This window comes from Manacus vitellinus, unplaced genomic scaffold (assembly GCF_001715985.3).
Source record: "Manacus vitellinus isolate BGI_N305 unplaced genomic scaffold, ASM171598v3 scaffold_119_pilon, whole genome shotgun sequence".
Lineage (NCBI taxonomy): Eukaryota > Metazoa > Chordata > Aves > Passeriformes > Pipridae > Manacus > Manacus vitellinus.
Genome location: NW_021938894.1, coordinates 439,491 through 452,812, shown reverse-complemented (window position 1 = coordinate 452,812; position 13,322 = coordinate 439,491). Strand labels below are relative to the sequence as shown.

Here is a 13,322-nt window from a genome sequence, read left to right as displayed (position 1 = left end):
AGTCTGGGATTGCCTGTTGATATGCAGCCCCAGCCCTTTCTTGAGTCCTTAAAACTCTTTTATTTGCCAGTGAACCCCCAAGGTAACTGTGGAAAGAAAGAGCTGTCCTGATTTCCCCTGGCCATAAGAGCAGCCAGGCTGCTCAGATTCCCTGCTCCTGCCTTTGTAGGGTCACAGCTGTCCCTCCTCTCAGAGATCCCAGCCCTGAAGCTCCATATGAATGCCCAGGCACCCCTGGCACACAGAGTGAACAAACCATGGGATAACAGTGCCAGACCCTGGGGAGCCCATGGAAGGGCCAGGGCTGCCTTCCAGCCGAGGTGCAGGTACTCCAAACCCCATCCAGGGAACTGTAAATATTTGGGATGGATGGTGAATCTCAAGGCAATAAATTCAGCTGCTGTTTGCTTAGGAAATCCTCCTGCTTTAAACAAATAATGATTCAGCTGGGCTCAAATGACTTGTCAAAAACACGTGTAGTACAGTGCAGGGAAAGGAATTGGTTCCAGCAGTTGCTCCAAGTCCTGTCCATGCTGGCCTTGGACACTTCCAGGGATGGGGTATCCATAACTTATCTGGGCAACCTGTGCCAAGGCCTCACCACCCTCACAGCCAGGAACTTCTCCCCAGTTCCTAAACAGAATCATATCATAGAATATGGACAAGCATCCATGGCTTGTGCCCAGCTGTGGAACAAACCCCACCTGGGGGACCCCTGTCCTGGGATGTCCATGGAAACCTCTCCTGAAACCCCACTCACTGGCCTTCGGAGAGGTGGCCAGGACAAGTCCCTGGATGGATGGAGGGATGGATGGATGCTATCCTGGATGGATAACCCAGTGCACAACATCCTGTTTGTCTCTGAACCTCAAACTCTGCCACCAAGGTGCCTTGAGCCATCTGTGAGGAGACAAATGTCTCGGTCTCCATCACTTCAGGGTTAGAAAAAACCAAAATTAAACTTCACTTTTCACCAAAAATATCCATTGTTCTGAATTTTACTGCTTGTTTTCTGAAATTCCCCTCTCCTATTCCCCTGTTTCTCCTGTTTTCCCTCCCCTCTCCCATCCCTGCAAGTGTCCAAGGCCAGGTTGGACGGGGCTTGGAGCAACCTGGGCTGGTGGAAGGTGTCCCTGCCCATGGCAGGGGTGGCACTGGATGATCTTTATGGTTCCTCCCAATCCAAACCAGTCTGGGATTCCATATTTCACCTGAAGTTGTCCTATTTTGTGCTGGATGAATTCCTGAAGCACAGGAACAGGACACCAAAGGGACAGACACAGAAGGAGCAATCACTTCATCTTGCTCAGATCATAATTGCACCACACTCCCTGCACCTGGCTTAATTACAGAGCTGGAGTGGTCAGACCTGTTTGCCTTAGGAAAGGGCATGCCTGGAGTCTGGCAGCAGAACCCAGGAGCCTCTGGATCCACATGGAAATGGGCCAGGATGGAAAACTGCTGCTGGCTGAACCTCTGCCACGAGCCACAGGAGACACCAGAGTAGAAACTCTGCAGCCCTGGGGTGGGAAAGGCTTCCCCCAGCAGCAGGACACCCTGTGTCCCTGTGCTGCAATCCCAATCCCCAGGGACAATGCAGGACACCCTGTGTGTGTCCCTGTGCTCCAATCCCAATCCCCAGGGACAATGCAGGACACCCTGTGTGTGTCCCTGTGCTCCAATCCCAATCCCCAGGGACAATGCAGGACACCCTGTGTGTGTCCCTGTGCTCCAATCCCAATCCCCAGGGACAATGCAGGACACCCTGTGTCTGTGTGCTGTAATCCCAATCCCCAGGGATTGCAGCTCCTGCAGCCCAAAAGGTCACCCAGCCCTTCCCGAGGCTGCTGGTGGCTGGTGAAAGGAGTTTTGCAATCCCTTCCTGAAGGAACTGCTCTAGGTAAACAGCCTCGAGCTGTGACTGGAGACCAAGCCACTCAGGTGACCAGAAACCAGGAAATTTTACCTTCTAGAAAGGGTTAAATCTCTACTTCAGCTGCAGATTTCAGGTGTATTTCCCCTGAAATACACACACCTGATCCACACAGAGCCACAGAATCCCACACTGCTCTGGACTGGGAGGGACCTCAAAGCCCACCCAGTGCCACCCCTGCCATGGGCAGGGACACCTTCCACCAGCCCAGGGTGCTCCAAGCTGGCCTGGAACACTTCCAGGCCCAGGGCTCCCAAGTCTGTCCCAGCCCAGGCTGTTCCAGCCTGACCAGGACACTGGGACAGGTCACTGCACACTTTCATCCCCGTGACCCAGGGAGGCTCATTCCAGAGCCAAGGGAGCCAGGGCGGAACGAACAGCTCCAGCAGGGAGAACAGCCATTAATCTCAACCCATTACAAGCCATTCACTTGGCCATTTACAGGGCACCAGCAACTGCCAGGGAAATTCCACCCCACAGGAGTCGCTGGGCTGGAGCTGCTGTTGGACAGGGCTTGGAGCACCCTGGGCTGGTGGAAGGTGTCCCTGCCCATGGCAGGGGTGGCACTGGATGGGCTTTGAGGTCCCTTCCCACCCACACCAGTCTGGGATTCTTTAATTGATGCTTAAAAAGCCACTTAAAGAACAGAGGAAGCACCAAGTGGTGTTTTCAGCAGTACAAACTCCAGCCCTCAGCAACCCCAGCTCAGGGAGTTCCTGGGCCATTTCACCCCATTTGCACCCTGTCACCCTCATTTTACACCTCCTGCACTGGGGACACACGACAAGTAAAAGGGGAAGAGGAATTCTGTGTAGGGAGAACTCAAATCATGCACAGGCAGCACAGCCTGCCCTAAAATCCCCCTTGCCTGCACAGAGCTGGGCCCCGAGCACCTCCCCAGAGCACCCAACGCCCATGGGAAAGCAATGACAGGGAGGGAGGGAGACAAAAGCACCTTGAACTGGGAGCAGACAAGAGCCAAAGGGAAGGGATGCAAAGGGAGCACCTTGAGCACATCCAGATAGGCATCAGAGGGCTTGAGATCCAACTGAGCCTGGAATGAGCTTCAAAGGAGCTGCTCGTGTCAGCCATCCTGAACCCAGCCTGCTGCTCCCTCCCTGCTCCAGAGGCAGCTCATCCACAGCCTGAGTCACTGACAGAGCCCCAGGATACCCAGGAATGGCAGCAGCTCCCCTGGGAACAGGCAGGGCCGCTGCTCTCCAGCCCCTCAAACCCCCCCATCAGCACCACAGGAAGGACAGACGGGAAGGTTTCACCCTACAGACACAGGAGATCCCAGCAAGAAGGTAGGTCTGCACCCCTGGGAGCAGCTCCCAGAGATGGGAATGCCAGCCCAGGATGCCTCTGAGCTGCAGAGCTGCTCCCACAAATCCAGAGACAACCTGCTCCTGTTCCAGGGAGCCGCACCGGGACGATTTCCCGGGTGAGGCAGTTTGGGTCACCCAGGCCTGTTTCATCCGAGCAGACACAGATCCCTGGGATCGACAGCCCCAGCACCTGATGACCTGGGGGGTCTTTTCCAACCTCCAAGATGCCATGCCCTGGAACCGGGGTACTCACGGAGGGGGGGCCCGAAGAGCACCGTGTCCAGGGCCTTGAGCTGCAGCTTCTGCCGGTGGCTGCGGTCGGTCATCTTGAGCACAGTGCCCATCATGGTGGCATTGTTCACTGCCAGCCTGCGGGGAGAGCAGAGCAGCACTCACTGGGGTTCACAGCGGACCAGGAGCAGGCACAGGGACACCAGGGGAGCAGGACATGAGAGCTCCCTGCTATCAGCACAAAGGAAATCCCTCAGTGTTGGTGTCTCTGACCCAGGGTGTCTCTAGGACAAGGTTTACAGCAGCATCTTTGGGAATGGAGAGAGCAAGGAAAACCAAGGCCAAGCCTATTTCATTAATCTTGACAGCCTGAGGGACTGATTTCCCACCAAAACCCATCTTCTGGTGTCCTACCAATCAGTAATAGTTGTTTTTTCACCAAGTCTCCACTGCCTTTGCCATCCTGTGTCACACACCACAAACTACACTTCTCACTCAGAAGAAGTGTGGACACACCATGTGCTGCCTCAAAAACCTCCTTGTTTTATTCCCAGTTAACTGGGATTTATTCTCAGTTAATCCCTCCTCCCCAGTCAGTTTAAAAGCCCCTTTTTCAGTGACAAGAACCTTTCCCAGAAAGCTGCACTGAGGTTTTTCAAAACTGTTGCAAGTTTAGGCCAACTCACAGCCAGTGTTTCTCTTATCCTGGCATTATGGAATGATTTGGGTTGGAAGAGACCTTAAAGCCCACCCAGTGCCACCCCCTGCCATGGGCAGGGACACCTTCCACCAGCCCAGGTTGCTCCAAGCCCCGTCCAATCTGGCCTTGGACACTTTTGGGATCCAGGGGCAGCCACAGCTTCTCTGGGAAACCTGGGCCAGGGCCTCCCCACCCTCACAGGGGAGAATTTCTTCCCAATATCTAACCCAGATTTCTCTCAAAAATGGAGCAGAACAGGAATGAGACTTTGCTCTGCCCATGCCAAGGAATTACATGTGAAGTCAGGAGCTGCCTGGGATGTGTTTTGCCCCTGGCACACGTCCCAGAGGCTCCCGGGGACACGGAGGGCACTGACCTGGGCATGGCGTGGCCGCTCAGCTGCAGCTTTCGGAAGGTCTCCTCGTACTGGGGCAGCTCCACGTAGGTGATGAGCCACTGAACCACCTCGTCCACCGTCCAGTTATACACTGAGGAGAGGCACAGGCAGGCAAACAGCTTATCAGGGGTCCTCAGCCCCCAAAATCACCCACCAGCAACAGCAGAGCTTCACCACACACTCCCCAACCCGCCACCCTCTGCGAGGGAAAAATCCCTGCAGAGTTCACAGACAACCCCCTGCAGTGAGGAAGGATCCCCTGGGATCACAGAACCATGGAATGACACAATGGTTTGGGTTGGGAGGGATCTTAGAGCCAGCCCCTGCCATGGGCAAGGACACCTTTCTCCAGCCTAGGTTGCTCCAAGCCCCGTCCAACCTGGCCTGGGGCACATCATGCAACACATGTTTTTTTAGGACAGAGGGGCCTTTTTAATAATTTATCAACCTCTGTCCTTGCTCAGACAGGCTGAGCTCCTGCAGCACCTTCCCAGGCTGCAGCAAGGCTGGGCTGGGAATCCCCTCCTGCTGACAGTCAGCTCCTCACACGCCCTGACATCCCCCATCCATCTCCTTCACACCCTCTCCAGCAGCCAAGGCAGGAAAAGGCCCATTTCCTCTGGCTCCCAGGGCAGCAGAGCTCCAGGGCCTCTGCCCAAATGTCAACAGTGACTTGGCCCACAAGTATGAGAAACATCTCCCTGCCAGCTCCAGAGAGCCCAACGCCTCCGACTGGGAGCTCAGGGAGTGGGAGAGAGGAGAGGGAGAGGTGAGGGAGCTGGGAGAGATGTGAGGGATATGAGGGAGATGTGAGGGAGATGAGGGAGCTGGGAGAGATGTGAGAGCTGAGGGAGCTGGGGGAGATGTGAGAGAGCTGAGGGATGAAGGAGATGAGGAAGCTGAGAGAGTTGGGAGAGAGGAGAGAGCTGAGGGAGCTGGGAGAGATGTGAGGGAGAGCTGAGGGAGCTGGGGGAGAGGAGGGAGAGCTGAGGGAGCTGGGAGAGATGTGAGGGAGCTGGGAGGGAAAGCTGAGGGATGAAGGAGCTGAGGAAGCTGAGGGAGCTGGGAGAGATGACAGACTGAGCCCAGCACTGAGCAAAGACAGCAAGGCTCCAAAGGAAGGTGCCATCCCCAGAGGTGTTTATCTTGGGAAGAAATCCCTGAGAACCAAGCTGGAAGCATGCACACTTGCCAAGATGAGCAGGTCCCTGCCCTGCCAAAAAGGGCTGATCTGGTACTTCTGTGGCTCACCCAGGGCTTCATCTGTCAGATACAACACTTGTAAGAGCATCACAGCCTTTATATTTTTTGATCATTAAGGGGCAGAAATAACTTTTTATTTTCCACAGGTGCCCAGGAACAAGATCAATGGAAGGGAGGAAAAGCAAAGGCTTGGAAACAGCTGCAATGAGCACAGCTGCCCTGTCCCTTCACAGCACCTTCTCACACCCACAGGGAGGAGCAGACCTTTCCTACAAGCCTGATTCCGGTTTTATGACTGAAGTTCAAGCTCCAAGATTAGGCTGGATATATCCCTGGAAGTGTTCCAGGCCAGGCTGGATGGGGCTTGGAGCAACCTGGTCTAGTGGAGGGGGTGGCCTATGGCAGGGGGTGGAACAGGAAGGGCTTTAAGGTCTCTTCCAACCCAAACCTTCTGTGATTCCAGGATATCAAACCATCCTTTGGATATTTATTTTATCAGCCAGACCTACGGGATGATGAATGGGAAAACAAGAGCAGGAACTAAGCCCAGCCCTGGGAAACTGTGATGCCAGAGCAGCCCTGCCAAGGCCGTGGCAGGTCCGTGTGTGCCAGGAGCAGGGAGAGCAGAGCAGCTCAGCAATTAAGGGACCTGGGGAGCATCGTGGGATGTTCTCCTCCATCCCTTAATGATTTCTGCCCTCTGCCAGCCGACACTAAAATACACTCCAGGCAAAGCCCTGTGTAAACAGCCGGGTAATGGGATAAATATTCCTTACAGGAGGTGTTCCTGGGACACAGAGGACACGGCGGCCCAGGGGAGCTGTGGGGTCACAGGGTCCTGGAGGGGGAAAAGCCCTCAGAGAGCACCGAGTCCAACCATCCCCCAGCACTGCCGAGGCCACCACTCACCCACATCCCCAGGTGCCACATCCCCAGGGCTGTTACACCCCCCAGGGATTTCCACCACCTCCCCAGGGATGAATGACACCATTTGGGAACAGCCTGAAGTCATTTCCACGTGGACTGGACTTAGGACACTTCCACTTCCAGGACTTTATTCTGCTTTCCCTTCACTATAGGAAGGAGCTTTTCAGGTTCAGAAAATTTCTGCGAAGGAAAACACGACCTGCAGGAAAACACAACCTGCAGGAGAACTCCCACGCAGCTCCACTGAATATTTAGGGTGTAATTATTCCATTAACATTCCAGCTGAAACTGGGAGCTTAACAGAGAACCTGGAACTGGACAGCATTTGGCCCTATTTCACACACATTTTAGGGTGGAGAAACAAAACAATTTCTACTTTTGTGGCCATGCTCAGGTGCAGCATTAAGAGTCTGCAAGTGAGAAAATCCTGAAAATCCACCCCAAAAAAAAAAAAAGCCAGGAGAGCACTGGTGCAGGGCAGGAAGAGCAGCAGCACATTCCTTCTGGAAGCTCTTCCGAGAGTATCCAAAATCCAAACTCTTTGGCCCTGTTGGAAAAGGGTTTCTTTGCTTGTTTGCCTTTTTTTACCTTCAGATGTTTTCCAGGCCTTCCAAAGATCTTCCACACTGATGAGCTTGTCCTCTCCATGGAAGGTGCTGTGCTTGACTGCTGGGTCGTGGTAATTCAAGTCCTCCCTCAAGAACTAGGAGAGGAATAAACAGCAGGATTAGGCTTTGGTTCATCTTGTAGAGGCATGAGGAGCATTAAAAAAATCTTAAGAAGAAGAAGAAGAAGAAAAAGAAGAAGGGAAATCCCAATGAATAAATATAAAGTATTATTATATATGTAAGCTATTATATAAATATATTATAATAATAGACATAAACTTGTACTTCTCTCTAATAAAATCATTAGTCAAATATTTTTAGCTGCTGGCCTAAACTGACAAACCAAACTGGGTATGAACATTCCCTGCAGTACCCTTGGAGATTTCAGTTCCTGGGAAGACCAGCTAGGAAATATTCAGTAAATACGTTCAATTAATTTTAATACAGAGTAGGCATAATAAATAATTATAACCTCATTTTCTGGGATTCCAGACTTTTCTTTGAATTATACTCTCACCAAAAATTCACCTAAGTAGCACAAGGGAACCAGCTTTATGTCACTGGAATAAGAATTCAAACCATCATTACTGGGTTTGACCTGCACCTTTCAAAGCCAAGCTGGAACAAATGTTCCAGCAGGGAAGGAGGGAATACCACTGAGAAATATGTATAAATAAATATATCCCAGTTGTGGCTGCCCCTGGATCCCTGGAAGTGCCCAAGGCCAGGTTGGATGGGGCTTGGAGCACCCTGGGCTGGTGGAAGGTGTCCCTGCCCATGGCAGGGGTGGCACTGGATGGGCTTTGAGGTCCCTTCCCACCCAAAGCAGTCTGTGAAATCACCACCAGCAGGAGAACCACTCACACTGCAGTGCCCAACAGGTGGAACCAAATGAAGGGATAACTTCCCATTCCCAGGATAACTTCCCATTCCCATCCCTCCCACGTCACCCAGGGCACGACCCTTTGCCCCCGGGCCCCTCTGTGTGCAGTGGGATCCCACCCACAGGAGAGTCCTCTGAGATCTGCAGCTCTAACATCAGACAGGGCCAGGACCAGCTCCAGGACAGCTTCAACATTCCAGGCTCCTGCAAATCCACTGCAGGTGCTGCCCAAGGTCCTGTCAGCTCCGGCCTGGGGCCCCTCTGCTCCCCTGCCTTTGGCTGCCCAGAGCCGGGGCAGGAACATGGACAGTGGGAACGTTTGGGAAGAGGGCCCTTCCAGCAGGGCAGCCCCTGCCCCTGGGGTCCCCTCCCGGTGGGTCCCTCGTGACTGCAGCAATGTCACCGTGTCACCGTCACCGTGTCACCGCCGCAGCAGGATCAGCTGCTGGAGCAGGATCAGCTGCTGGAGCGGGATCAGCTGCTGGAGCAGGATCAGCTGCTGCTCGGTATATTTAGCTCGGGGAGCACAGAAAGGAAAAGTGATCCCTTCAGCTTCCCTTCGGAGCACGGTCCCAAAACAAACTCCCAGGGGACGGAGCTGGGGGTGGGGAGAACATCCAGAAAACGGGTGGGAAGGAGGGTGCAGGATGGGGATGGAGCTGCCTGAGGGGCTGCAGGAGCTGGGCTGCTCCCACCAAAGCCCAAGGAGACCTCAAAGCAGATTTTCCATGTGTGCCTTCTGGGGGAAAGAATTCCAGAATGGTTTGGGTTGGGAGGGACCTTCAAGACCACCCAGTTCCACCCCTGCCATGGGCAGGGACACCTTCCAGAGACACCTTCCACTATCCCAGGTTGCTCCAAGACACCCAGATGTTCCAAACCCCAGGCACGAGAACCACTGCACGAAATCCTGACCTGCCTGCAAACCACTAAAAAGCAGCACTTTCAAAGATCCCACTGATCCCAGCCCTGGAGACACCCAAAATTCCGAGTCCCGGGAAGGGATTGGACCTATCCAAGCTCCCACATGGACCATCTCCAGAGATCCTCTGGAAACCACCCCCAGCCTTGGCAGGGCTGCAAATCTGCAAGAACAGAAGGAAACTGAGCCAACCCCAAGTCTCCCACCAAGCACAGGGAACGACAAACCACGGGCAGAGCAGCCAAAAGCAACGGGAACAGCACCACAGCTACAAAACACAACGTGGATGAGCCGAGATCCCAGCGGGAAGGCTCGGCTTGGGAATGCTGCTGCTGATGCTCTGGGGCCTCCAGCATCAGGAAGGCGTGGAGATGCTGGAGGGAGTCCAGAGGAGGCCATGGAGATGCTCCAAGGGCTGGAGCCCCTCTGCTCTGGAGCCAGGCTGGGAGAGCTGGGGGGGTTCCCCTGGAGAAGAGAAGGCTCCAGGGAGAGCTGAGAGCCCCTGGCAGGGCCTGAAGGGGCTCCAGGAGAGCTGGAGAGGGACTGGGGACAGACATTTTGGCTGAAGGCACACTCAGAAATGCATGGATCCATGAAATGGGATTTTCTGGAGGGTTTTTTTCATAGAATCACAGAATATCCTGAGTTGGAAAGGACCCTCAAGGATCACCCAGTCCAACCCCTGGCCCTGCCCAGGACACCCCAACAATCCCTCCTGTCCCTGAGAGCGCTGTCCAATCTCTCCTTGAGCTCTGTCTTCTGTGTTTTTCTATCTGCAGAAACTGCAACTACTGAAATGATTTTTCAACCCTTCCCATCCCTCCCACGTCCCTGGATCCGTGCCCACCCTCCTCCCCAGCACCAGCTCCCGGCTGTGCCGGTGCCAGGGGCCGGAGCTGCCGTGTGCCGGCAGAGCTCCCTGTGCTCCCGGTTCCAACAGCTGTCCTGGGCCATCAATCCCACTGAAACACAGACAGCTCCTGCCCCCAGAGCCTCCTGCTGTCCAGGGAACCCGGGCTCTGCATCAGGGCTTGAGAGGAGTCAGGGCAGAACATCCGAGAGCCACTGGGAACCCGCATCCCAAAGAGCTGGAGCTGCCTTTGGAGTGAGCAGGAGGGCAGAGATAGATCCCTATTTAGAAGAGTTCCCCGAGAGGGAAAGTTCTTTCATTTATAATCGAGGCCAGTGATGTCACCTGAAACTTCATTGAAAATTCACTTCCCGAAAGGAAGACAGTAATGATGACTTATGGACGGTGTGAAAGTTGTGGGACAAAATTCCACCTAGAATTTGGATATTTTAAAACCACAGTTGTCTGTATCTCCACTTCTGCCCAGTCAGGGCTTTCAATCCAAACAAAGCACTCCCATAACTAAACCCCAAAGAGAAGGGGCCAAATTAATAAATGAAAATACAAAGTTCTCAACCAACCAGGGAGATGCCCATCCCTGGAAGTGTCCAAGGCCAGGTTGGACGAGGCTTGGGGCAACCTGGGCTAGTGGAAGGTGTCCCTGCCCATGGCAGGGGGTGGCACTGGATGAGTTTGAAGGTCCCTTCCAACTCAAACCATCTTAGGATTCCATGAACCCCATAAAAGGTTTCAATTTGAGCCTCCTGCATTCTTCCCAATAATCCCCCGGCAGCTGTCCCGCTGCACAGACACGGAGTTAAACCTGATTGCAGGGTCCATGTGGGGGGAGAGACATAACCTTGACAGGGAGAACCCGACAGGAGCCAGCTCAGGGAGGGAGACTCCTGAAATCCCTCACTCAGTGGCTGCAGAGCCCATTGACAGGGGAATTTAATGCAACTTTTATCAAAGTTTCAAGCTTAGCAGAGGTAAAGCAGCAACTTTAAAGCAGTATGGAATCACAGGGACATGGAATCACTGAGGCTGGATGTGACTCCAGCACTGCCCTGGGCAGCTGTGCCAGGCCTGGACAACTCTTTCCATGAACAATTTTCCCAGTATCCCATGGAGCCTCCCCTGGCACAGCCTGAGGCCGTTCCCTCTCCTCCTGTCCCTTGTTCCCTGGCAGCAGAGCCTGACCCCCCCCGGCTCCCCCCTCCTGTCAGGGGGTTGCAGAGCCAGAAGGTCCCCCCTGAGCCTCCTTTTCTCCAGGCTGAGCCCCCCCAGCTCCCTCAGCCCCTCCTGCTGCTCCAGCTCCTTCCCAGCCCCTCCTACAAGCAGAGGAGCTGCTGGAGCAGGATCAGCACTCCAGGGCTCAGCACTGCTGGGACCCAGCCCGAGGGGTTGGAAGAGTGGCTGTAACAGCACCAGGGCAGCGATTCTGGAGCCCTTTGGAAAAGCCCCTTTCACTGCTCACACCCTGGCAGTGCCCCTGTGCCCAGGCTCTGAGCAGGCACTCCTGGCAGGGTTGGTACCAGGAGCTCCACGACTCCGCCGAGGGCAAAACTGGCTCAGAGGGACAAAGAGTGCCAGCTGTGCCCAACCCTAAGAACAGGAGGCCTATTGCTAATTAATTTAGTGCCAGGGGAGCAGGACACAAGGAGTGAACTCCAAAGCTGCCCCAGGAGTCGGTGGGAGAGGCCAAGCTGCAGCTCCAGCAGAGCAGGGAACTGCCCCCAGGGAAAACACCTCATGGAGGAACCGCAACTGGAACCGCAACTGGAACCGCAACTGGGAGCTTCTCACTTGTTTTAATTGCTCTGTTAAGTGGGACTGAGGGAGAAGGAATGGCACTGCAGCTTGGGAACAGCCCCCCAGCTCCACCAGCTCCTGCCACACGAGGGCTGTGTCCCTGGGGAATGTCATCACTCCCAGGGGCCCTCGGGATGGCTGGATTTGCCCAACAAACTGAGCTGTGAGTTTGGAGGGAGATTTAACCTCCATGAGGATAAATTCTTTATGTGAGGAACTCCCAGTGCCTAAGGGGGCTCCAGGAGAGCTGGACAGGGACTGAGGACAAGGGATGGAGGGACAGGACACAGGGAATGGCTGCCCACTGCCAGAGGGAAGGGTTAGATGGGATATTGGGAAGGAATTCCTGGCTGGGAGGGTGGGGAGGCCCTGGCCCAGGTTGCCCAGAGAAGCTGTGGCTGCCCCTGGATGTGTCCAAGGCCAGGTTGGATGGGGCTTGGAGCCACCTGGAATAGTGGAAGGTGTCCCTGCCCATGGCAGGGGTGGCACTGGATGGGCTTTGAGGTCCCTCCCAACCCAAACCACTGTGGGATTCTGTGACCTGGGAGTGCAGAACTGCCTGTGAGTGGCAGCAGATCCCTTCCCCCACGTGCTTGCTTTCTGCTTCCAACACTTTCCTGTTTAGATGCCAGTTTTCCTTGGAAGACAGAATTCCTCACCTCCAACAGAGCCCTGTGAATGAACCCCCACAGCAACTGAAGCAACACCACAAACAAACACCTCCCCTTTTCCAGCAGGCTCCTCTCTACTGGGTGCTTATGTAAACAAAGAACAACTTCATTTCTCTGCAAGGAAGTTCTTGGTAAACAACTAAAAGCTGCTTCTTTTTCAGCAATGAGCACATGGACTGGAGCTGTTGGGGCTGGGTGGTGGAAGAGCACAGTCACCATGGAATCATGGAATGGTCTGGGTTGGAAGGGACCTCAAAGGTGATGGACAGGGACACCTTCCACTAGACCAGGTTGCTCAGAGCCCCATCCAGCCTGGCCTAAATGTGGCAATCTGAAACAGGCAGCAGGCAGTTTGTTTGCCCCCAGAGACACAGAGGCTCCATCGGAATCCAGAGCTGTTTCCCAACCCCAAAATGGAAAAGGGAATTAAATAATAACGATCACGTGAACCAATCTCCTTGTCTCTCTGTGTTGGAATAAATGGATAATACCTTGTGTGTAGAACATCATGGAATCACAGAAGGTTTGAGTTGGGAGGGACCCTAAACCCCATCCAGTGCCACCCCTGCCATGGGCAGGGACACCTTCCACTAGCCCAGGTTGCTCCAAGCCCCATCCAACCTGGAATGGGACACTTCCAGGCATCCAGGGGCAGCCACAGCTTCTCTGGGCAAGGACACAATGGTTAGAAAGTGCCAGCAGGGAGGAGCAGCCCCAGACACCCCACTGATGGTGGTGAGACTGCCTGGATCAGCTGGGGCTGGCAGAGTTTCCTGGGCAGGGAGGAGAGAGGCTCCAACCTGGATCAGCTGGGGCTGGCAGGGATTCCTGGGCAGGGAGGAGAGAGGCTCCAACCC

At 54.4% G+C, this 13,322-nt stretch overlaps 1 protein-coding gene across 1 annotated transcript in view; it reads right to left on the bottom strand.

Annotated features, from left to right (window-relative positions):
- The window catches only part of STIM1 (stromal interaction molecule 1), a 51,551-nt gene that overhangs the window by 21,602 nt on the left and 16,627 nt on the right, over positions 1-13,322 (bottom strand). Inside the window, exons 2-4 of the mRNA XM_029965756.1 lie at positions 7,308-7,422; positions 4,569-4,680; positions 3,515-3,630 (exon numbers count right to left, since the gene is read on the bottom strand). Coding sequence (XP_029821616.1) covers positions 3,515-3,630; positions 4,569-4,680; positions 7,308-7,422 — 343 coding nt within the window. The remainder of the gene's footprint in view (positions 1-3,514; positions 3,631-4,568; positions 4,681-7,307; positions 7,423-13,322) is intronic.